The sequence below is a fragment of the Paracoccidioides brasiliensis genome (assembly GCF_000150735.1).
Source record: "Paracoccidioides brasiliensis Pb18 unplaced genomic scaffold supercont2.4, whole genome shotgun sequence".
Classification (NCBI taxonomy): Eukaryota; Fungi; Ascomycota; class Eurotiomycetes; order Onygenales; family Ajellomycetaceae; genus Paracoccidioides; species Paracoccidioides brasiliensis.
Window position 1 is genome coordinate 2895142 of NW_011371361.1, and position 21754 is coordinate 2916895.

Sequence of the window (21754 nt, forward strand, 5' to 3'; positions counted from 1 at the left end):
CTTTCCGGGTTCCCCAATCTAGCTTTTCCTTCCTCGTTCTGGCGTTTAATAGAGGATGGGTTGATGAAAGGGTTATCAGAGTCTGTTGAATATAATCTTGTTTGGTGAGATTTCGAGGAAACATTAACTTCTTTGGAAACCAACGAGTACCCGTATGTACATGTATGTACAGTGCTGTACTTGTCTCGAACCCTGTTTGGTTTTCATCTTTTGTTTTCTTTTTGGATTTATTTTTTATTTTCGAGCACTGGCAGGCTAATGCATCTCGATATGGACAAACTGCTACTTTAGCTTCTAGAGTCGGTAAATGCCATTCTTTAACCTCTCCTTTGTTTTACCTTTTGCCCGCTTAAAGTTGTTATGATTCTATGTACCTTTGTTGCGTACCATTTCGTACCCTTTGTCACGAGGAAGGTCAACGTCTTTATCACGACGCTCTGTTGCATTTGTTCCTCAACGCCTCTCTCGAGCGGGATCTTCCCTCAAGGCCAAACGCAATGAACCTTCAAAGGGAAATTTCCCGAGGTTCTTTATTTGAACTGAGAACATTTTGAGTTTCTGTTTCTGATTTTTGTTTTAACGCGGCTGCGTGTCAAAGAAAGACACGTGAAGACAAAATGTCATTGTTTTCTCTCTTATGAAGCGAATGCAATCGTGTCGGTGGACAAAGAAATCCTGGAATCTCCTTTTACATCAAATTATGACTTCAGGCCGTCAAAGGTTGTCAAAGCCCAGATATACTTTTTACGGCTGAACCCGAACGACTTGATTGAGCTCAAAAGATACAAACCTGATCGTTCGACTTTTTGCCTGAGGGAACTGAATCATTAACTGAAAAAGGAAGTTTAAAGTAGCCGTTTTTTAACGTTGCCTGTCAAAAGCATCTCACCGTTTGCTGGCTTACTTTCACCTTAAACCACCACCAACTTGAAAGCCCCGTACATTTTGAATTGTTTTGTTCATTCTTTAATGTTTTGTCTATTTCAGATTTTGGCGGGGAATTTCCCAGATGGAAGGGCTATTTGCTTGACAGAAATATGACACGGAGGCGGGATGAATATATGCGTATATATCCGGTTCAAGATGCCCACAACTTTCCGTTACTCCCTTTTCTTCATCTTCTCCACTCCAAAATCTTGAATACTTACAGGAGCGTAGAGGACCTCAACATATCTTCCCGAATATCGCCTAACTCCCTTTTACTTGTGAAATTTTCAAGTATTTCTCCACAGCCCCGTTTGCCGGCAATTTGCGCTCTTCATCCACTGGAGATTAATCAATGGAGGCCACAGGGAACCCTCACGATATTCACTTTGAGGACACGAACTATGCCGAATCCCCGCAGCTCGATCCTCTTGAGCAGGAGTTTTTAGATCATTTAAGAGAGCCTTCGACGCATCAAGTTCAAACATTAGAGAAAGACTCGGGACTTAACGTCAAACTAGAACAAGATGCTGAAGTGGCGGAACTACCTGCTCCTGTACCCCCACAAAACAACAAGAGGCGAACACGACGCAATAACGATGACGTCGAAGAGCGGCAGGGGCGCGAGCGCAAAAAGCAAAAGATTCAAGAAGAGCTGAGAGAGGTTGAACTAATAGGATACATGGACGACTCGGAAGCGTCAGAGAACGCGGAAGGCGAAGAAGGCTTGGAAGGTGGTCAGAGCTACTTGAAAGACTCATGGAATGAACTACAGAAAGAAGCTGTCTTACGCAAGATTGAAGATCAAGAGGCACATGATCGTGTAAGCAATGGGATAATAGCCCCGATGGAACCAGGTTCAAACAGCAACACACAGCCAAGCGAAGGTAAGGACTGTACCCTCCGGACCTTGGAAGCCTGTAATATGTGTAAGGTACGTATCTGGTTCGAAGTATTTGGAACCCCTATTCAAATATTGAAACTCGCAAGTTTTTAATGATTTCTCACCCTGAGCTCCCCCAACAGACCAGCTTTTGTGACATTCTTTCTCCTTAACCACGCGAATACAGATGAAAAAAACAAAATGCGACGGCACGTTCCCTCGATGCAAACCATGCGTGAGAGCACGCGTGGTGTGCTGTCATACGAACCCCTTTACGGGTCACCCAATTCCACGGGGAGATAGACAGAGACTGCGAAAAGAAAAGAAGGACTTAATTAAAGAGCTTAGAAAGCTACGATGGGCGAGAGGGCGCGTGATGGATCTAGAGTATAGGCTCATGCATGAGTATCATGATATTCGGATCCAAACTGAACGTGCCCAACGCCTAGGAGAGGAGGAAGAGGAAGAGAAAGAAGAAGAGAGAAAAGCTGAAGCCTGGAAAATCAATCGCAAAGAAAAGAATGATGCTAGAGAAACGGCGATACAGAGAAAGGTCAATGAGATTCTGGGTATTGGCCAATCTGATGTAAGTCAATCAAAAGACATAATTTTTGCTCTCATGGCATTATTTCCTCATCATTTAACTACTAACATGTAAACCTAGAGCATGTTAGTTGGCAATGAGGAACGTCAAGATCAAGTTCAAGTACCGCTGCCGACACAGACGCCTGTGCAGAGTTCTCAAAATATCGCTCACGATGATCACTATGTTAACCAGACTCCAATATCAAGAGGTACGGCGAACGGTTACCGTCCTTGAATCTCATAAACACCTTTCTAATAGCAGCTAATGTCGTTCTTCAGGAGAAATCTCTTCCCGTCCTGGGTATCCAGTTGGCCCAACACAGCCGACCCAGCTCCCACATAAAGATGATATTTATGCTGCTGAACACGATCGCTCGAAGTTAAAGACTCCGCTCAATCAATCCGGGCGCCGACCCGGACTTCAATATCAGGCCAATCAGCCGCCTCATCGTCAAAACCCGTTTCACTCTCACCCCCAACCCCAACCCCAACCCTTTGCCCCGAAGCTGTACATCACACCCCAGGGAATAAGTGTGCAACCCGGTGATTACTGTAAACCACAACAAATACCACGTATAGAACCCTTCGGGCTTTCACCACCTGGTCGTCCGCAGCAGTATGGTGCTGGCTATCATCAACCGTCCTGGCACCAACTGCTGCCACCATCCATGCCACGACCACAACAACAAGGACTGGGAATGGGACTGGGACAGCAGCAACCGCATAACCCCAGGGGTATTGTGAGACAATCGTGCCCGCCTGGAACGGGTGCGCAATTGCCACAAAGCCCTACGTTCGCTCAGGCAGCTTGGGGAAATGTTAGCAGTGAAGGGGATAGCAAAGGGAATTCCCGCCCGTTCGATGATATCGGTAGGCCTAGAGGCCGTCCGTGATATGGACAGCCAATTTTCGAGTGAGAATATTTAGGTTCCTTTTTCGTCTTTTTCGGGTTCCCCCTTTTTCATCTTTCCCCCGAGTTCTTTTTAACTTTCTTTTCTTCTCTTTTCTTTTCTTTTCTTTTTTTTTTCTTTCTCTCAATTGCTCTTTGCTGTCGGCGTGGCCAGTGGGGGAAAGGGGCTATTTAAAGCAACGTTGAAATGGCAATCTGCATTGTTAGAGAAAGGGTAGCAAAACAGGCGTATGGAGTGAGTGGTGGTGAATTCACGTATGTTGTCCCCAGTTTTGCTTCTCCTAATTATGTTTTCTTTCGGAAGGCTATTGGGTGGGTCATTTCAGCACATCATGGACAAAGGCTCCCAGGGATGCTAGCATGACGGTAGGATTTTCCGGATCAGCTTTATTCCTCCATGGAATTGGCTTTTCTATGTTGGATTTGGGACATATTTTCTTTATTTTTTGTTCTTTTTTTTTCTTGTTATTTTTATTTTCTTAGCTTTGGAATGAACCGGGTTGGCCTAGTTAGGGAATGGAGAATTTAAGATAAACAGATATAGATAGGCAATGGAATTGCGGATCATCGCTATCTTTATGGGCGGTTCCTGTTTTTACACAAGCCTGATATATACCAGTAGCTAGGTAGAAAGGGTTTTAATAAAGATGCAATAATATCTCCAATGTGACCTGAGGATACACGAAAGACATTTAAAATCCAAATATGATAAAACATCCAAAATACGAAAAGAGAGAGATCAGCACGGATTTTGAACCGGTTTAAGGGAGGTTGCTTGCGGATATAGGTGCTGCCCTCCTCGCGCAAGATAAATTTCAAGATCATATGGGAAAGGGGAAAAATAATTCTAACCGTGATGAGATATATATACAAAAGAAAAACAAGAAAAATAAAAGCCAGGAAAGAAGAGGTATCGATACCGATACCAGACACCATGTCTCACCTGGCCGGGTAGCATAATGATGTCACACCATTTCTCAATTCCCAGACCAAAAAGTCCTCTCATACCATACACCACTGACAACCAAATATCGTATCCATCAATTCATATCCATAATGATACACACATATATATACCTAAATTGATGACAACACCAAAAGATGGGGGGGGAAACACCATAAATCAAGCCCTCACCAGGGGACAATGCGCCCTCACGCCCCGCTGCTTCCTCCATATACAACATACCCCTTTACTTTCACACCACTCCCTTACCAAGCCGGGACAAACCTCGCGATCCTCACCAATGCGTTCAAACCCATCAGTGTTGAGCCATACAGCCAGGTCCTCGAGCTGAATCGGATCATACATGAGTATCTTCTCATACCACGTAGGTTGTTTCACTCCGTTGAAGGCCCGGAGGCGAGGTTGTGCTTTTATGGCCGCCGTTATCTGGGTGGAGAGGCTGGGGAGAGTTTCGGAAGCGGTTCCAGTACTAGGAATCTTTCCGGAACGTATGGTTAAGGGGATCGTAGGGAGATTGAATGATTCCGGGGATTTTTGTCTGTCACGTGGTGTGCAGCTCTTTGAGGGTCGACGAGGGCGTGATGGAGGAACTGAGTCCCCAGTAGAGTCACTTCTTTGGTCATCGTCAACCAGAATTGCGGAAGGAGACTCTGTACGTTTCCTGGACACCTTGGATGTCGAGGTTGAACGCCTACTTGGCACGGGAACGCCCTGGGACTTCGTATCGCGCTTATCCGGTTTTACCTTGGGAACCTGCGTGGTTGCCGTCTGAGGAATTGAATTTGGTTTTAAATGTTGTCCTAATGACTGTCCCTGCGTGGACTCATCAACCTGGGAAAGTCCATCTCCTGGTGTTAATTTTGGCACCGAGTTCGATGTCTTATTTCGATTTTCCCAACATTTCTCAAGAAGCGCAATCATTTTATCTCTACTCTTTATTGGCTTGAAGCCGTATGCGGCAACCTTCTTCGCTAATTCTGAAGTTGTAAACCCGCTGAATATAGGTTTATCTTGAACCGGCTTTTCAGGGCTGCCTACCGAAATGCTCGACCCGGATTGAGAACAAGAATTTATGTGAGTGGGCTTCACAATATATTTATGTAAATCTCCCTTTTCGGATGGGGTTTCGCTTTGGGTGACCAACTCAGGAGGATCAATTGCCGCCAATGGCTTTTGACAAGAATTATCAAAGTCAATTTCACCTAGTTGGGGTGGAATTTGAGTATCCGCCTTGCAACCAAGCGGTGCTTTGGGCTGGGATTCAAAAATAGAAGGCTTCATCCAATGTTCTGACAGATCAATTTCGTCTATCTCAAGAACTGCTCCGGTCAAATCCCTAGCACCTGCAGACCATAGATTTTTTGAACTTGATAATTTCAAAAAGCCAGAGCCCAAACTAGTTTGTGAAGGTGCCTTAGATGAGGATTCTGACCTCGATAATGGTATAAAAGCACTAGAATTGCTTATGTGTGAAGTTCCTTCATTTTGTTCATGTCGATCTTCCGAATGTCCGTTTGCCAGCTGGCTCGAAGTCCCAAACAATAACTCTTGCCCATCAAATGCTTTGAAGGCCTCGAGTGGAGGAACCACCTTGAATATTGGAGGTTCGTTCTTTTTCTCTGTGGTAGCTGACTTCTTTCTACCGGGCTTAGCGCACCTGGCACCCGACGTTCGTTTGGCTACGTTCTTTTCCTTCCCGGGTTCGTCAGACAGCAGAGTCTCAACAGGATCCAAATCGACTGACTTTTCAACTACGGTGTATTTAGCAGTTGCATAAGACGTGATTGTTGTTAATTTTGACTTTGGAGGATTTTTAGCCTTTACTCTGCGTGGCTTCGACGTGGCACTCTCAGAATCTTCGGTTATCGAAGACTGTCTGCTGTCTGAGAGGCCTGATATTTCTTTCAAGTTGTTGACTTTCAGAAGCTATAGCATAGTTAGAAGACGCCCAACACAAATACGTAATGGAATGTGCAAAATACCTCTACCGGACGCTTTGTCGTGGGAGCATCAGGAGTGCCTTCCGATCTTGAACCTCCCAGTGTTCCCACAATACCGCTGAACTCATAATTAGACAACATTGTCCTCGTGCTCCGCATCCCGCTTAAACTTTTCTCACATGAAGATGGACTATCCCCAACCAAATCTATCACCGGTATCGTAGTATCTTTTGTAGGAGTCCAATCAAGCCTTCTTTGGATAGCCTGTTCAAGTTGTAACCCATCATCCAGATCATTGATATGGCCATTGTCAGCGGGTTGCGTTGTGTCATTGCAACCCTTCGGTGCTGATTTTTTCGTTTCTGGCTGAAGACTTACAGTCTGGTTTGCCTTTGAAACTCTACCATACAATTTGCGATTGATTAAACCATCTTCTTTCTTCGTACGCTTTGCTTTCGCAGCTTTCTTATCCGGCCTTGTTTGGCGGAGAATGATCCGTTCCCCAGGTACGATATGAATCTCGGATTGACAAACGTTCCCAGGGCTCTCTGTTCTTCGTTTGAGTTTTTTCCCTGTCGCAGCCTTTCCTCCTGTTCCTGATACCACCCTATTCTCCCTCCTAAAACTGTTTTCTAAGATAGGCTTGGTGTCCAAAACTTCCTTCCCCTGCGTCTTATCCCCATCAGTGTCTGATCTTGCGGGTCCACGCGACGTCGAGGTCGATAGAAAATCTAGCAGTGACGTTGGTGATGGCAGGCTTAACGGCGATGATAGCTCTATGGCCTCTGCAGCGGTTGGAGAGGAGTCAGGAATAACGGTGATTATGGAGCTGGCAAACATCCGCCCGTCGGACGACAACTGCCTTGTCATAGTAGCGGGATTCATAGAGAGGGAGAAATCTGTGGAGACACTGGTGAATTTATGGCCTCCCCCATCATATTAACTAATGGCCTTAAGACAAGTCTATGGCTTATTACATCAAGTGTCTTTGTCGTTGTCTAGTTGGGATGTTGAGATGATGAGATATTTTGACCCAGGAAGATCTTGGAAGTTCTGGCGCAAGTTGGGAGATTTCCACATTGGGACTAGCCGGGTTGCTGGCCAGGCAACCGCGTGTAGTTATCACTTGGCCAATTATCCGAAGCGAAGTAACGAGAGCAACCTTGCACTATATTGTATTTCTTCGTCCACTCTACTGTAGTTGTACATGTCTTTTGAGACTGTCGATTCTTGTATCGACGCGATTCACGTCTGATATAATGATATTCATTGAACCGCTCCTTTCTGCTGTCCTCTATCCTCCTACAGTCTATACCAAGGGTTTGGTTGGTGACTCGTCAAACACCGAGGGGCGATAGATCATGATCACTTTGATTCCTATAGGACATGCCCCAATAATCAGGTGTGAAGTGCTGTCCATTGCCAAACGAAATATGGACATCCCTCAATTATAAACTCTTGGATCCTTCGATACAATAATTCCTTTGGATGAAACCCTCTAAAATATCGAAGCAGGACCTCTCCTGCCCAAGGGACCTCCATACACTCGGAGTACGGCTGAAACTAAATAATATTGCGAACCGAAAAATGGCGTTGACAAGAGGAAAATTGGTGGCCGTGGCTAGGTGCCTTAAAATCTTCGACACAGTACTATACGTAATGCTCTGATCGGGCCGCATTATGTAACATAATTACGCCCCTCTCAGAGCCATAAGACCAATGATAGTCCTTTCAAGATCTTTCATTTCAGCCTCCAGCGTAGCTGAGCTAGTATATCCATTTTGACCTGCCTTGTTTGTTTCAGCTTTCTGCCCCGGTTTCGCATTTCCGGTTCCCAATTTATACGCTTTTTTGATCTTGCTAACATCTGATACAAGACGTAGGTTCTCGTTATTAAAATCAACTGGGGTTCCTTTGATGACCTTCTGAAGATGCTGAGCTACGGACTCATTTGTAGCCTCCGGGGACGTGGAAACTTTGATCACCAGCAAGTCCTCCGTAGTATCGATTAAACCGAACTTGCGAAACGACTCCGCTATCTGCAAAACAGTCAGTAGTGTTTGTCTATCTTGGTGGAAGAAAGGGGGGGAATGGCCCACAGACATTATTATTAGAGCTGAGAGAATATACTACTTCCGAATGAACATTCTTTGACTTCAGTCGGTTGTTTTGATAGTCATTAAGGGCTCTAAATACAGCTGTGAGTATGTGTGTGGTAGAGAGAATCTATGTATCTTGGTTAGAAGTTTTGACTTCATCTTCCCCTCCAATGCTCCATTGCGGGTGCAACGCAATGTCAGTAAGGATATGTCCCACCGTACCATTGTAGCGTCGATAAAGGCATATTCGAATTCAGTATTCCCAGAAAGGAGTTGCTCCCTTAAAAAAGATGCATTCTGGAGATTTCGATATAAAGCAACGTGAACAGGCCGATTTAAGGGCACATGGGAGAGCTGTATTGTTTTAACGCCGGACATCTTTGACAACAGCAGTTTATGAAACGAATCTCAAGGGAAAATAAATTGGCAAAAAAATCGGCTCCAACCAGCATATCTATAACCTAAAAATTCAACAACAAATCCAACACCTCCGCATATTCGCCGCATGGTAATAGCAAATTCTCCCGCTGGATGACACCAGCGGATGCGCGGGGGCTAAATGAATCCCCGCACCCCAAAGAAGCAGATCATATCACGTGATAGTGACATCATTTCTGGAATATTCCGGATCCCGTGATCTGCGAAGTTGTTCAGTTGAGACTTATCATCAGGGCTCTCGACTTCAACTTCTTGCGCATCGCCCTGTTCTTTACACATCATCCTATTTCTCCATCAAGCCATGGCCTTCGTTCTCCGACGGCCGTTCGCCGTCTCTACGGCATTCAGACAGGTTCCGAAATCATCAAACATAACAGTTCGCTTCATCCACAGCTCTCCGCTTAAGCAAGGGCCATCCTCATCCAAACGCCACTTCACTCTCGCCGGAGCCCGTCAGACTTTCCAAAATGCCTTCCGCCGATCATACAGGCAGATATCCTACCAGCCAGTACAGTCGTCAGGAGACCTGGCACAGAAGCTGATATACGGTGCCGCTATCGTGGGAGGCACGATCGTCGCAACAAACTTGATCTTTAACCGCGAAACAAGAGAAGACGTCGCCATGCCACTCTTTGAACAGCAATATCTGAATCAAACCTTCATGCACACCGGTCTCGGTCTCGGGGTCATCGGCTTTGCGGCACGGGCTCTACACACGTCTGGCTGGTCCTACAGGCTGATGGCGACAAATCCATGGGCCGTTGTCGGGCTGAGTTTGGTAGCTAGCATCGGGACGATGTATGGAACATTCTATACCGCACCTGAAAAGTACGGATAATGATCTACTCCTTCATAGCCACCCGCACCCCTGCAATACTTTATCTTCAAAGCAACTAATATGTCCCCACAGTTATATCCAAAAGTACGCCCTATGGGGAGCATTTAACCTAACCCAAGCCGCCGTCCTCTCCCCGCTATTCTTCATGTCCCCTGCTATCCTCGGACGTGCCGGCCTCTACACCATTGGTATGATGGGCTCCATCGCCTTCGTAGGCGCAACCGCCAAACAGGAGAAATACCTATACCTTGGCGGCCCCTTGCTCGCCGGTGTAACCGTCGTTGCCATGTCCGGCCTTGCGCCTCTTGTCCTCCCCGCCACCGCAGCGCGGACACTCATGTGGTCTGAGCGTATCTGGCTGTACGGCGGTCTCACGGTGTTTGGAGGGTTCACTCTCTTCGATATACAGAAGATCTTGCACCATGCCCGCATGGCGGAGAGGGGTCTAATTAAGAGGGATGCTGTTAATGAGAGTATCAGCCTCGAGCTGGATTTCTTGAATATTTTCATCCGGATGGTGCAGATTCTGGCCTTGAGGAATAACCGGAAATAAATAATAATATTTCGAAGAGGACGGAGGGTTGGGGTTGTATACTAGTATCTATTGAGACGTTGGTGAGGAGAAGGAATTGCCGGTCCGTCCGTCCATACGTGACTTGCTTACACAATAAATCTGAAAAAAGAGCCTCTAGAAAATCTTTCCATGCGGAATGCAGACAGTTCAGATGTGCTGTTCTTTTTTTTTTTTTTTTTTTTTTTTTTTGTTGTGGGCGGTGGAAGACTTGTTGTGCCTTCTTTTATTGCTGCTCTGGCCTCCACTAGTAAAACGAATATGTGAAGACGAAAATCTCCATTTTCCGGACTGTGGTTTTTAAAAAGAAAAATACATAAATAAATAAATACCAGATAAGAAAAAAGAAACTGGGAATATTTAGGACTTTGTCACCGCAGCCCCTTTGTTGAGTAAGACACCTTATCTTAAATGTCGGTAATCCACTCCGAAGGCCAACATCCCCGATGACACATTTATTCGTCTCCAAGAACTGCAACTGGTAGAGCTGTATTAGTTAAAGGAAGACATGTCGGGCCCTTCCATCACGCGACCTATTTTCCACCATATGTAGTCGTTCTCGTAAGCTTACCGTTCTATCAAGACAAGGGATCTTCTGAAAGGCGGTTACATATACCCTAAAATCTTTATAAAGGGTGGATATATCATGTATTAAGGGGTATCATTGGAGATATAAACGACGTATGTACAACAAGCCCTATAACTCCTCTTCGAAATGGAACAGAAAAAAAACCCCGGAGTAAGAGCGCTGGTGGCAGATATATATATACGAGAAGAGATCAGAAAACACCTCATCTCATAATAATAACACAACAAACCCCGCCACCAACATCACGCTCCAACCCGTCAGCCCAGATCTTAAACTCGTCGACTCCCCGGTCTTCTTCCCCTTGACAGGAGCAGACACATTGCTAGCACCACACAGCCCGCTCCCAGCCATCAGATGCGCCGGGTAGAACACCATGGGCAACCCCTTCGTCATCTCAACCCCAAGGGACCCAGGCCAACCAATTGAATAATTCTTACAGCTCAGAATTTCTGTAACGATCAGCCCGGGCGTATATGAAATGCCCAAATTAAGGATATAGTCACCCCCATTCTCACCCTGAGTAGAGTAGACGACAATCACATGACGACCATTAGTCCCCTTGTGAATGGCCATGGAGCTCCCGTCTCTGTAAATGGAGTAGGAGCTGGATGTGAGGTAGCCGGAGTCGGTGAGGATGACGTGGGAGCGGAACTTGTTGAGGATTGAGGTTAGTTGGTAGAGAGTGTGTTCAGTGTTGTACTGTGAGAGCCAGAGGGCTTCGCGGTTCGCGGGGGTATCGGATCCTGAGAAGTGTAGTTCTTGTCCTTGGTAATAGCTGGGGATGCCATCGGAGAGGATTGTGAAGGTTAGGACGTTCTTGGCGAGCTGGGGAGAGTGGGTTAGTAGAGTTCATGGGCGAGATATTTTCAATGTTTAGTTTTTGCTTGCTCCCTCTAAAGGTTGTGCATGAAACTTACAGAGAGGTCTTGGACATAAGATGGGAATCGAGGGAGATCATGGTTCTCCGAAAAGGTTACCAGGGCACTGGTATCACGGCAAACCGTTTTCACCGTGCTGAGTTCATCATTCAACGCAGTGATGTTTCCAGCAGTAAAGGCTTTAATCATGGCGAAGTAAACAGGGTAGTTCGGAATGCTGGGGATATAATTTTGGTAACTGCAGGCGATATTCACGTCGCTTTCAAACACCTCCCCTGTTGCAAAAACGCCAGATGCCTTGGCCACTTTCTTCAGGTATTCCGTGCCAACATGCTTCGCGGCATCAATTCGAATACCATCAATCGAGTAGTTGGCAACAAACTCTTTGATCCAGGCCTCCATCATCTGAGTCACTTCTTCAGATTCCGTGTTGAGATCCGGAAGTGCAACGATGTCATCCCCTATCCAACATTTTTGCGCCTCATCGTAATTATTCCAGTCCTTAATCTTACAGTACGGGTGGTAATACCTTTGTAGGTTAAATGGGTTGAGGACAGAGTAATCGACCGCAGTGGCAGGGTTTCTGCCATTCGTTATGAAGGCCATGTTATTGATGACGATATCGACCATCAAGTACATCCCCCGTTTATGCACCTCTTTTCCAAGGTCGAGAAGATCTTCGTGAGTTCCAAAATGTTTGTTCAATTGGTATAGATCTTGAACCCAGTAGCCGTGGTATGCTTCTCCGTAACTAACGCGACCTTCGACATTTTTCGAGACCGGTGAGATCATGATGGCACTGAAGCCCATTCCTTTAATATAGTCCAACTTGCTGATTATGCCCCTCCATGATCCTCCGCAGTAGAGGTTCTCGCTCGTCTCGCATTTCGCCGAAGTCGAACCATCAGTCCTCGCAAATCTGTCAGTTAAGACCTGGTATATCGACCTGGATTTCCAATCGACGGTGTCCGCTGCTAATGCTAGTCCGGCGAGGTAGCAGAGTATAAAAAGGCGAAGCATTTTGCACGACAGTGGCAATCTTGAATTCGCTTCCCCTGGCAATTTCCATAGACTCGCCCTTTTTGTAAGGCGCAAACAAAGCAATCGCCTTTAATAACGTCCACTGAGCAAATGGAAAGCAACTCGATGCTTTGCGATCATTTCCCCACTTGATTTTGCCACCTCTTTGTGACCCGGGTAAGAACGAGCACAGGGACGATGATTATTTGCGCCCTAGGCGTCCCATCATGGTGTTAGCTTAAAGTAAATATGATGGGCGCTTTGAGGAAACGGAAGGCCTTGTTTTCAAAGAGATCAACCCCCAAGTAAAGGGAAGAAAAACTTAAAATTCCGCCTGACTATTAGTTCTCTGAAATATGAATTCTGGAAGCTGACATGGTATTACTAGAATCCAACGACCCCATAGCGGGAGGAATGTCTTTTAGAAGTTCAAATTCGATTAGACTTCCGCGTTAATCGAAGGGTGACCTGACCCTTGCAATTGGGTTGCGACGACTCAAGGCGGACAAAAATCCCAATGGGAACCGGCCGTAAGGAATGGATGACGTTAGTAAAATATCGATTAATGGACAATATAACATGCTACAGGCAACGCTGCACCGGGTTTCAATTCCCTCCGCGCGCGAAAAGTACTCTGGGGACCGCCACGCTGACCCATTCCCCGGAGGCTGGATCCACTCATTTGGCATTCTACTCCACTTCATCAATCGATCCTCTTCTTGGTTGTGCTCTGTCGTGCCAGCCTTGCCTGCCAGTTTGAGTTTTGGTGGTGATCCATAAGGTCACATCCAACGGCTGAATGGATCCATTCAGCCATGGAGCGTTCAGCCATGGAGCAGCCACGGATGGAGCGTGGATTTGCCCGTGGAAAACCCTTTCTCTACATAACAATCCGAACAAAGATAATATGAGAGACGTGAAAATAGGTGAGATGGGAACAGCGGCAAAGAAAAACAAACAGAGAGAAAAAAAAAACAGTTGCCCTAGGAGGGAGAAAGCCCGAGGGTTGATTCATCTGAGCCCTGGGAGGACGAACAGGTCAGTGAGGCTTAAAGTTCCGATTCCAAACCTAGAAGGAACCACAATATCACTGACGCCAATTGCCCACTCCGTGTGTGTGTGTTTGGATACAAGATGTGGTAGAGAGATGATGGTTGGCATCTATGCGATCATGCGGACCAGGTCCCATGGGTGGCAATTAAGCGCTGAAGAAGTTACACTGCCCCAGAACTGAATCCCAGGAGCACTTAACTCCCCGCGCTCTGGTCAGTTCACACAATCCAGGGGATAATGCGATGAATGACTGCAGCCATTTTTGCTACGGAGGGGGTTTGTGGTTGAACTGCTGGGACGTTGGAAGTCGCTTAGTAAAGGTTCCGCGGGATTGGTGGCCCCAACTGAATTAAGTTTAGCTCAAATAATATGCGGGGCCCAAGGGACCAGCGGCGGGCCAGGCCCTAATTTACCAGAATGGACTTGGTGTTGAGAACGCGCTGTAGATTAGGTATTCGTGTTTTTTTTAGGTTTTTAAACTCCAGCTAAAACCTTTGGAGAAAGTATGGTTTAGTGGTTGCGGGTCGGGGAACCTTGATCTTTGTTCAAGGCAGCCTTAGCCCCGAGTTGCCCTCTCGGTATCGGGCAGTTGAAGGGTTACATTTGATCTTTGGGTATCAACATGTTGAACATTGATTTATAATCTCGAACTGACCAAATCTTCAGAGAGGTTTTAAACATTCAGATCATTGACCTCTCTCATCAAAACTACTAGTTACATCTCACACATATCTCATACCGATCTTCATATATTCTTGATAATAATAGTGATGTTATCATATCTCTCAGGTTCATATCTTTAATTTGAATTTTATTTTAGTTTTATTTAATTTAATTTAATTTAATTTAATTTAACTTTAATCTATTTTTAATTCTGATTTACTCTTAGTTCAGAGTTAAAGTTAGATTAAAAGATTAGATTTTAATTAAAATTAATTAAAGGATATGAAAATATGATGGCAATCACTCTTTATCAAAAGTATATAAAGAATGGGTATGAGATATATATGAGACCTATCCAATTGATATGAATGTTCAAACCATACTGAAGATTTTTTCAGGCTTATATAAATAATGACACCCCTCTATTAAAACTACATAAGCTAGTCATGCCTCATACATATCTCACCCCCATCTCTATGCTCGATGTGCAAAGTGTGTAGACTGTTTACTTGATCGTGGTTGAAATAGTTAGTGGGCCCAACTTACATAAATTGACTTCCAATTTTCGAATTTTCCAGCTGAAGATTATTTAACCCGTTTCACCCATTTTCAACCCACATTCAAACTGTACGCCTTCTTCAGGTATAATAAATGCCTAGATAGTAGGTAGATTCAACAGCCTCAAAACTGATCACTGAGACTTCTACTTAGAGTCTTTTATGGTGAGCTTAAAGAATCTGCTCCCTCCTTAGAGATATACTTGCCTTGAGATCTCACATACTCTGGTACTCGCCCAACCCCACATTTATTCCTCGTTGAAACCTCTGCAATAGCGAAGATTCATATCGCAGTGAACTTGTAGTTTCAGAAACAGCGAGGAGGTCACGTATGATGATGCACAGGCATGAGGACGTAACCAAGTCTACACATATGATTCTCATCAACCCACCAAAAAAAGGAAAAAGATAGAAAAGCGAACTGATGTGACCAAGTTAGACTTGAGTGCAGCTGCAGCTGCAGCGCGTATCTGTTGGGTGTTTATTGTAGGTTATTCTTGCGCAGTGAGATCGGAAAGTTATGTATCTGCTTAGGAATCAGCCCTCCTGTTGATTTCCGGTGTGACTTTTACCGTTTCCAGATGGAGAACGACATCTCAGCCTATTCAGAGCGAAGTTTCATGAGTCACACCCAGTAGTTAGTGCTGTGGTGCTGGGTTTGGTAAACCAGAGTTCGGAGAACTTTTTGTGAGAAAGCTCCTCAATGACTCCGCTGAATCACACCCTGCTTTTAATGTGTTGATGCAGGTAAAGTGAGATGTAACTTATGTATTTCCTTGATAACAGAAGCCAGGTAGTTAGTTTTCAAAGGATGGCTTGTTGACAGCTTAGAGAAGACCTAATTGACTGAGGTGAAATTATAGTGTGATGACAGCAATTATGGTGAACACTGCTTCAGTTCCTCTCCTGTAGAATCACTATCTTGTAAAAAAAAATTAGAGTTCAAGAGAGCTACAGTCACTTTGGGCCTAACAAGTTCGGGCGCCGAGCCTCGGTCGGTGATCTCAGAGTCAGAAAGACTAATGTTTGAGAAGTTTGTAGCTGTTTCACATAAGTTTCAGAGGCCATTGTGAGAGGATTTAAACAAGCTGGGCAGCACATGCCAGAGTCCTTTAGAGCTTTAAAATCAGCAATATGATCAAAGCAGAGGTTGTAAGTTGAAACAGTGATTAAAAAGTGTTTAAGATAGAAACTCTTTCAATAAAAGAGAACTGCATCAAGTGAAGTAGGTCTTGTACTTCATTGCAGACTGCAGACTGAAAATATATTGAATCAGGTATAACTGCAAAGAATTAAAAGCTGTACATCATATAAGATGCAAGACTTGCTAGAGAATATAATTCTTATACTCTGAGAGTGTTTGAGATAGAACTGCAAGAGAGTGAGACTTTCTTGTTATGATATAGAGATTTCCACACAGCAGCAGTGCAATTAATGCAATAGAAATTGAAAGAATGAAGAACTATGTATATTAAAAGCTGGGTACATGAAGATCCCAACTGTTGAAGTTATTCAATCAATCAGAGAACAAGAACGTATCCAAAGCCGACTAATAAGAATGCAGTACTTCAATGACTGCTGAAATATGGAAACACTCTTGCAAGAAACACACTATTATATTGCTTCTCTCACTTCACTTGCTCCGCAAACAAGATAGAAACCCCCTCAAAGGATGCAATTCTGCTTGACCTGATTGATATTCCATAACCTGACTGTATATCTAAGACCAAAGAGGGAAATATCTCAAAAGACAACTAACCAAACTTTCCAAGGTCAGTTCAAGCATCTCATTTTCAAAATCGTCATGACGATTCAGGTTCAATGGGATGAATTCCCCTGCTCCCTTCCCGCTTCCTCATCCGCATCTCCACCCTCTGACCTCTCCACAGCCTTCGTTAAATACCCAACAAAATCCAACATCTTAATATGCTCCCGCCTCAACCTCTCTCCCTCCATCACCTACTGATCCCGCATGTTCATAAGATCCATCCCTTTCAAAATCCTCTCATACATATCCCATTCAATACTCCCTATCCTCAACGTCTCCCTTTTCCAAACTGCTCGCAACCTCCAGCTCCCTCTGCACTAACATCTCCACCGTCCTTCCTTGCGGAACCAAACGGTCATTCTCCACAAGTCGATCCCGACACTCCTTCTTCCGCTGCTCAATGAGGCTCATGGCTCTCCACTCCATCGGAGATATCGCGCCAAAATTCGCCAGTACAGTTACTGCAGTTCATCTCAGAGGTATTCACAATGCGGGCAGCCGGATCTGCATCCATTTTACCTGTTGTGGCTGCCGTAGGACATTCTCCAATGTACTTTTTAACCGGCCGTTGGCAAAGCCGAACTGATGGATTTCTGGGCTTAGTTGTTGGGCATCCGTGATATGGGGACTGAGGATTAAGGAGGTATCCGCGAGTTCTTCAAGTTTGTCCAGTTTGCACAGGTGGTGATTGAGGTGGAGAATGACGGTGAGACGAGGGATTCTGGTGTAGAGTATATGTAAGGGTATGATTCTTCACCTTGAATTTCTTCTGCATATGTTGTTACTTCTGTGATGGTAACTGCCCGTCTTGGGAATCCGAAATCCCACTTCCAAATTATTTTTCGGTGGCCAAAGGCGGACATATTCATCATTATCACAAGCATTAGCCCCCCCGAGACGGATGACTATCTCAATAGCCGTTTTGATGGATTCGTCTATTTCGGGACAGGATTCATCCTGCTTAGATTACCACTGGAGAATCCTTCTACGTTTTGATGTTCTTGCTACCAAAGCCTGGGAAACGACCAGCAAGGGTATTCTCCAGTTGTTCCTGGTTTTAACTGTGATTCGCGAGGTCAGACACGTAATAACTCAGCGATCTATGACGACGCAGAATAATGATACTTACGGCGATGGCATGCTCAAAATAATCAAACCCGCTTGTACGATGCGTTACTATGGAATCGCCGGACAAAAACCGAAAGGAGTGTTCTTTCCGGTAGAATAAAGGTGCCCAAGCATAACACAAGTTGAAAGAAACAAATTTCTCTCTGGTGCAGGTTTCAAGAACCCATATGAAGATCGAGGTTTTGGGGGAACGGATATATTCCACAAAAGCAGAAGAGGATTGGAAAAAGAAAGTTTACAGATGATCCTTTGCTTCTAACTGCGTTCCACTTGAGAGTATGCATGTGTTTGCTGACATGAGAGATGAATACAGATGTTGATAGAGTCATGACTGATTCAAAATCCAGGACTCAATAAAAAGGGTGAAAAGAAAGATCAAACACACTTCTGCTCACACAAAAGCAAAAAGAAACTTGGCTGTGTGAACAGATATAAATGTTCACATATGAATACAAGTTGAACATATATAGACATGAGACTGTAACGCTCATTAATGATGTAAATAGACTCAGCTGTGATAGATCAAGATCTTGCTTGCAACATCTTGGAAGGCTGCACAACAAGATATCAAAATTTGTCATAAGGAGATCTTCACTCAAGTAGCAAGACAATGCCAATTTGGGTATAATTTCCGGGCCCTACGAAAATCTCAACAAAGAATCTTCAACAAAGCTTCCCTATCTTTTTCAACGAAGATATACTACCCCTGACGTTCCTGGAAGATGAAATCATGCTGCGCCCTTTTAAATGCTATTGCCCGGCAAATCAAATGACATTTTGTCTTTCCGGCCCTTGAAGGTAATTTTATGTTTTGGTTGTATGTTTTAGCATAGGGAAACATGGCGGGAGAACACAGCAGTGAGTTCACTTGAAGAAACAGAGGGAAATTTCCCAGAGAGGAGAATGAGAGTAAACAATGAACTCAGAAGAGGAATTGCTTCTTCAGTACTAGGGGCATCGTTGTTAAACCAGCATGTGACTCGAGATGGTTTGAATTCCAAAGAAGGGGAATTGAAGGAGTGGGTTGCAGTTTTGGAAGCTTGAGTCGCTGTTGTCGCGTCCAACAACAGCGTAGTCAATAGTCTCAGGAGCTAACTTGCTATCAAAGCAACACGGGTAGCAAAGGATTCCCTTACTTCAGGGCAATGGCAAAACCTCATGGGTCGCAAGTTGCGGGGAAGGACACCAAGTCAATTGTTACTGAAGCATTTCTCAACTCTGACAAGTTCATGATCCTTGCGATACATCACCTCCATCCCGCAACCGACAATAAAATGTTAACCAAGTCATGATGATCTCCACTCTTCAACTTAGCAACCACCAATTGTAACGTCAAAGAAGATATTTTTCGTGCTTGGTTGTCGGCATAGTCCGGACGTAGGCGTTCCGCGGAGTTGATATCTGCTAGCTTCGGAAATGATATGCCCATCTTATTCGCCCAGTGTCAGCTGCTCAAGCTGTCCGCCAAGAAATCCCATTCTCCAACCATTTTGCTATGAGTGGCATCTATGCTCGTGACGATCCTTTTCGCTCCTTATATGCAGGACAGTGCTTCATATACACAACTCTCAATTCAACTTCTAAATTTTGAAGCTTACAACGTAAAAAAAAAAGAGTAGAACCCATGTCCAGATTGGATAGGTTTTTACCAGCCTATCCGACATGTTCCCGCCACCATTGTCCCATGTGCCTAGCAGCCTGGAATCTTCCAATGCAATCCAGTATCAAAGAGCCTTTTCATTCCAGTTCCATTCTGTTTATTGCAACTATGTAGAGCATTTGCAAGATACAGGCCTGCAGAATGGGAGGGGTTGTCTGTAGGACAACGCCACTTAAATATAGTCTGAAAGTCAATGCTCCAAGGACGGAACTGATAGGGATAGAGACCTACATATGAAAGCTCAAGAAGAAGGTAAACTAGACTTAAATATCCGTGCATTCCCCCGTTTTCGCAGTGCAATTAACTTCCCATACAGAGGCATCTGTTTGCCGATTCTTGTGGTACAAGTACAACAGGCTCCTGGTACCTCTGGAAGTGCGGAATTCAAGCATTCTTTGTCCTATTCCAACTTGGATATCATGAGTTTGCCCTCATTTTGCTTGCACGCACATTCCTCTAAATCGCCATGAAGCTCTACTTTCTCGTCGTATCGGCATACCTAAGCGTTTCCGCTCTTGCTTCGCCGATTCGAATACCGCCGGACCTTGTGAGAAGGAACAACATTAAAGAGAGGGGTGGCATTCCTGGGTGGGATTGGCTTCGAGGTCTCATGGAGGGTTCGAAAACTGGCTCAATTGTTGAAAATGGCATCAAAGAAAACAATGGTTGCCAGCCATTGACCTTGATATATGCCCGCGGGACGGGTGAAATTGGTAATATGGGTGAGATAATAGGGCCACCTCTGGCAGGCGCGCTGAGAACGCGTATGAACGGAAAAGTCACCATCCAAGGCGTCAATTACCCTGCGTCTGACCTAGTAAGCTTAGCCCGATAGAACAAGGCAGTCGGCAAACATTCGCTAACCGTAGGGTATAGGGCAATTTAAACTTTGGTGAAGACGGTGGACCAACTATGGTCAATCTCGTGCGCCAGTCATTATCGCAATGCCCCGGAAGTAGGGTGGTCCTTGCGGGGTATTCCCAGGGAGCCTCAGTGGTACACAATGCCTCTGGCGACCTCAAGGCTGGCCAGGTAGCAAGAGCGGTACTATTTGGAGACCCACTCCAAAGCATACCCCTTCGATCCATCATCGAAAAGGACGTGATGTCGATATGTGCAAGAGGAGATCCTATCTGTCGAGGCGGTTTGGATATTCCGGCTCACTTGTCATACACAGAGAACGCGAATAAAGCTGCTGCATTTCTTGCAGGAGCAGTGAACTGGAAATAATCAAGGAGTGGGAGGGAAACAAAAAGGAAAATAAGAAAAGAAGCACAAAGAGACGGATCTCTATGGGTTCAAGCGCAGCACATCGTACCAACTGCAAATGAGTTGAAATATCAAAATTACCGGCCTCTATCTGTAGCTTCGAATATAAAATTTTCTAACTGTCCCTGGTTGGTTCAGTACCAATCTCCGCTGGTTGTAGAATGCACAGATAAACCTCATAGATTGATTCATTGCTCGATGTTAGAGTTGAGGATAACTAACTAGTTAAGGTTTAAGACTCGCATTGCTTACCTAATCTGGCTAGCTTTCCCAATAACAATCCATCCATTTCTTGACAGGAGAAACTGTTCAGGAACAAGCAACAACTCTTGAATCTCACAAATCCCGTCAACACATATAAAGCAATAGTTTCAACCGCAAAGATGTCGACGGAAATGGAGATTGATTCTCCGGTCCCGGAGAGGCAGGATGATGACCAAGCGCCGGCCTCCCACACTACCAGGGAAGCGCGTACCCAGGCTGGCGCTGTTGCGGTGCGCAGTATTGAAGGCTGGATTGTTCTTGCAACAAACATCCACGAGGAAGCCTCTGAAGAGGACGTTACCGATTTATTTGCTGAATACGGAGAGATAAAGAATTTTAATTTAAATCTGGATAGGAGGACGGGTTATGTCAAGGCAAGCAACCAAATGAAGTCCTGCCCCTCCCTCTCACTAAGTTTGTTTCGTATCTAAATCTTTCTTCGCCTGACTTACACCCACAATATCTTGCTACCTCACATGCCATGTTGCAATGGGACAACATTGCTAACCCGTCTAATAGGGATACGCTTTAATCGAGTACACCACCCTTCCAGAGGCAAAGGCCGCCATCGAAGCACTTAATGGTGCCAAACTTCTTGATCAGTCCATCCAGGTCGATTTCGCATTCGTCCGACCACCACCCTCAAACAAAAGCAGGTCCGGAACCGTTGGAAATCGCAATCGGGGAGGCCGCGGGCGGAGCAGGAGTCGAGGTCGAAGTCGAAGCCCTGAAGGCAAAGCTGAACGAGGCTAA

At 45.1% G+C, this 21754-nt stretch overlaps 8 protein-coding genes across 8 annotated transcripts; 4 read left to right on the forward strand and 4 right to left on the reverse strand.

Annotated features, from left to right (window-relative positions):
* Positions 1 to 1279: 1279 nt before the first annotated feature.
* PADG_04428 (uncharacterized protein) lies at positions 1280 to 3285 on the forward strand (the record flags this gene model as incomplete). The annotated part of the gene is made up of 4 exons (XM_010761159.1): positions 1280 to 1858; positions 1995 to 2393; positions 2472 to 2601; positions 2672 to 3285. The coding sequence occupies 4 exons, from the start codon at positions 1280 to 1282 to the stop codon at positions 3283 to 3285; spliced, it is 1722 nt and encodes a 573-aa protein (XP_010759461.1).
* A 1140-nt stretch (positions 3286 to 4425) lies between these two features.
* Positions 4426 to 7091, reverse strand: PADG_04429 (structure-specific endonuclease subunit SLX4; the record flags this gene model as incomplete). The annotated part of the gene is made up of 2 exons (XM_010761160.1): positions 4426 to 6192; positions 6249 to 7091. 2 exons carry the CDS (start codon positions 7089 to 7091, stop codon positions 4426 to 4428), a joined length of 2610 nt encoding a protein of 869 aa, XP_010759462.1.
* Positions 7092 to 7897: 806 nt separating this feature from the next.
* PADG_04430 (uncharacterized protein) lies at positions 7898 to 8683 on the reverse strand (the record flags this gene model as incomplete). Its single annotated transcript, XM_010761161.1, has 3 exons — positions 7898 to 8245; positions 8310 to 8432; positions 8528 to 8683. 3 exons carry the CDS (start codon positions 8681 to 8683, stop codon positions 7898 to 7900), a joined length of 627 nt encoding a protein of 208 aa, XP_010759463.1.
* A 361-nt stretch (positions 8684 to 9044) lies between these two features.
* Positions 9045 to 10134, forward strand: PADG_04431 (uncharacterized protein; the record flags this gene model as incomplete). Its single annotated transcript, XM_010761536.1, has 2 exons — positions 9045 to 9571; positions 9654 to 10134. The coding sequence occupies 2 exons, from the start codon at positions 9045 to 9047 to the stop codon at positions 10132 to 10134; spliced, it is 1008 nt and encodes a 335-aa protein (XP_010759838.1).
* Positions 10135 to 10948: 814 nt separating this feature from the next.
* Positions 10949 to 12639, reverse strand: PADG_04432 (uncharacterized protein; the record flags this gene model as incomplete). The annotated part of the gene is made up of 2 exons (XM_010761162.1): positions 10949 to 11566; positions 11659 to 12639. 2 exons carry the CDS (start codon positions 12637 to 12639, stop codon positions 10949 to 10951), a joined length of 1599 nt encoding a protein of 532 aa, XP_010759464.1.
* Positions 12640 to 16932: 4293 nt separating this feature from the next.
* Positions 16933 to 17543, reverse strand: PADG_04434 (uncharacterized protein; the record flags this gene model as incomplete). Its single annotated transcript, XM_010761163.1, has 3 exons — positions 16933 to 17141; positions 17235 to 17401; positions 17509 to 17543. 3 exons carry the CDS (start codon positions 17541 to 17543, stop codon positions 16933 to 16935), a joined length of 411 nt encoding a protein of 136 aa, XP_010759465.1.
* Positions 17544 to 19934: 2391 nt separating this feature from the next.
* Positions 19935 to 20698, forward strand: PADG_04435 (uncharacterized protein; the record flags this gene model as incomplete). Its single annotated transcript, XM_010761537.1, has 2 exons — positions 19935 to 20285; positions 20345 to 20698. The coding sequence occupies 2 exons, from the start codon at positions 19935 to 19937 to the stop codon at positions 20696 to 20698; spliced, it is 705 nt and encodes a 234-aa protein (XP_010759839.1).
* Positions 20699 to 21120: 422 nt separating this feature from the next.
* PADG_04436 (uncharacterized protein) lies at positions 21121 to 21754 on the forward strand (the record flags this gene model as incomplete). The annotated part of the gene is made up of 2 exons (XM_010761538.1): positions 21121 to 21369; positions 21521 to 21754. The coding sequence occupies 2 exons, from the start codon at positions 21121 to 21123 to the stop codon at positions 21752 to 21754; spliced, it is 483 nt and encodes a 160-aa protein (XP_010759840.1).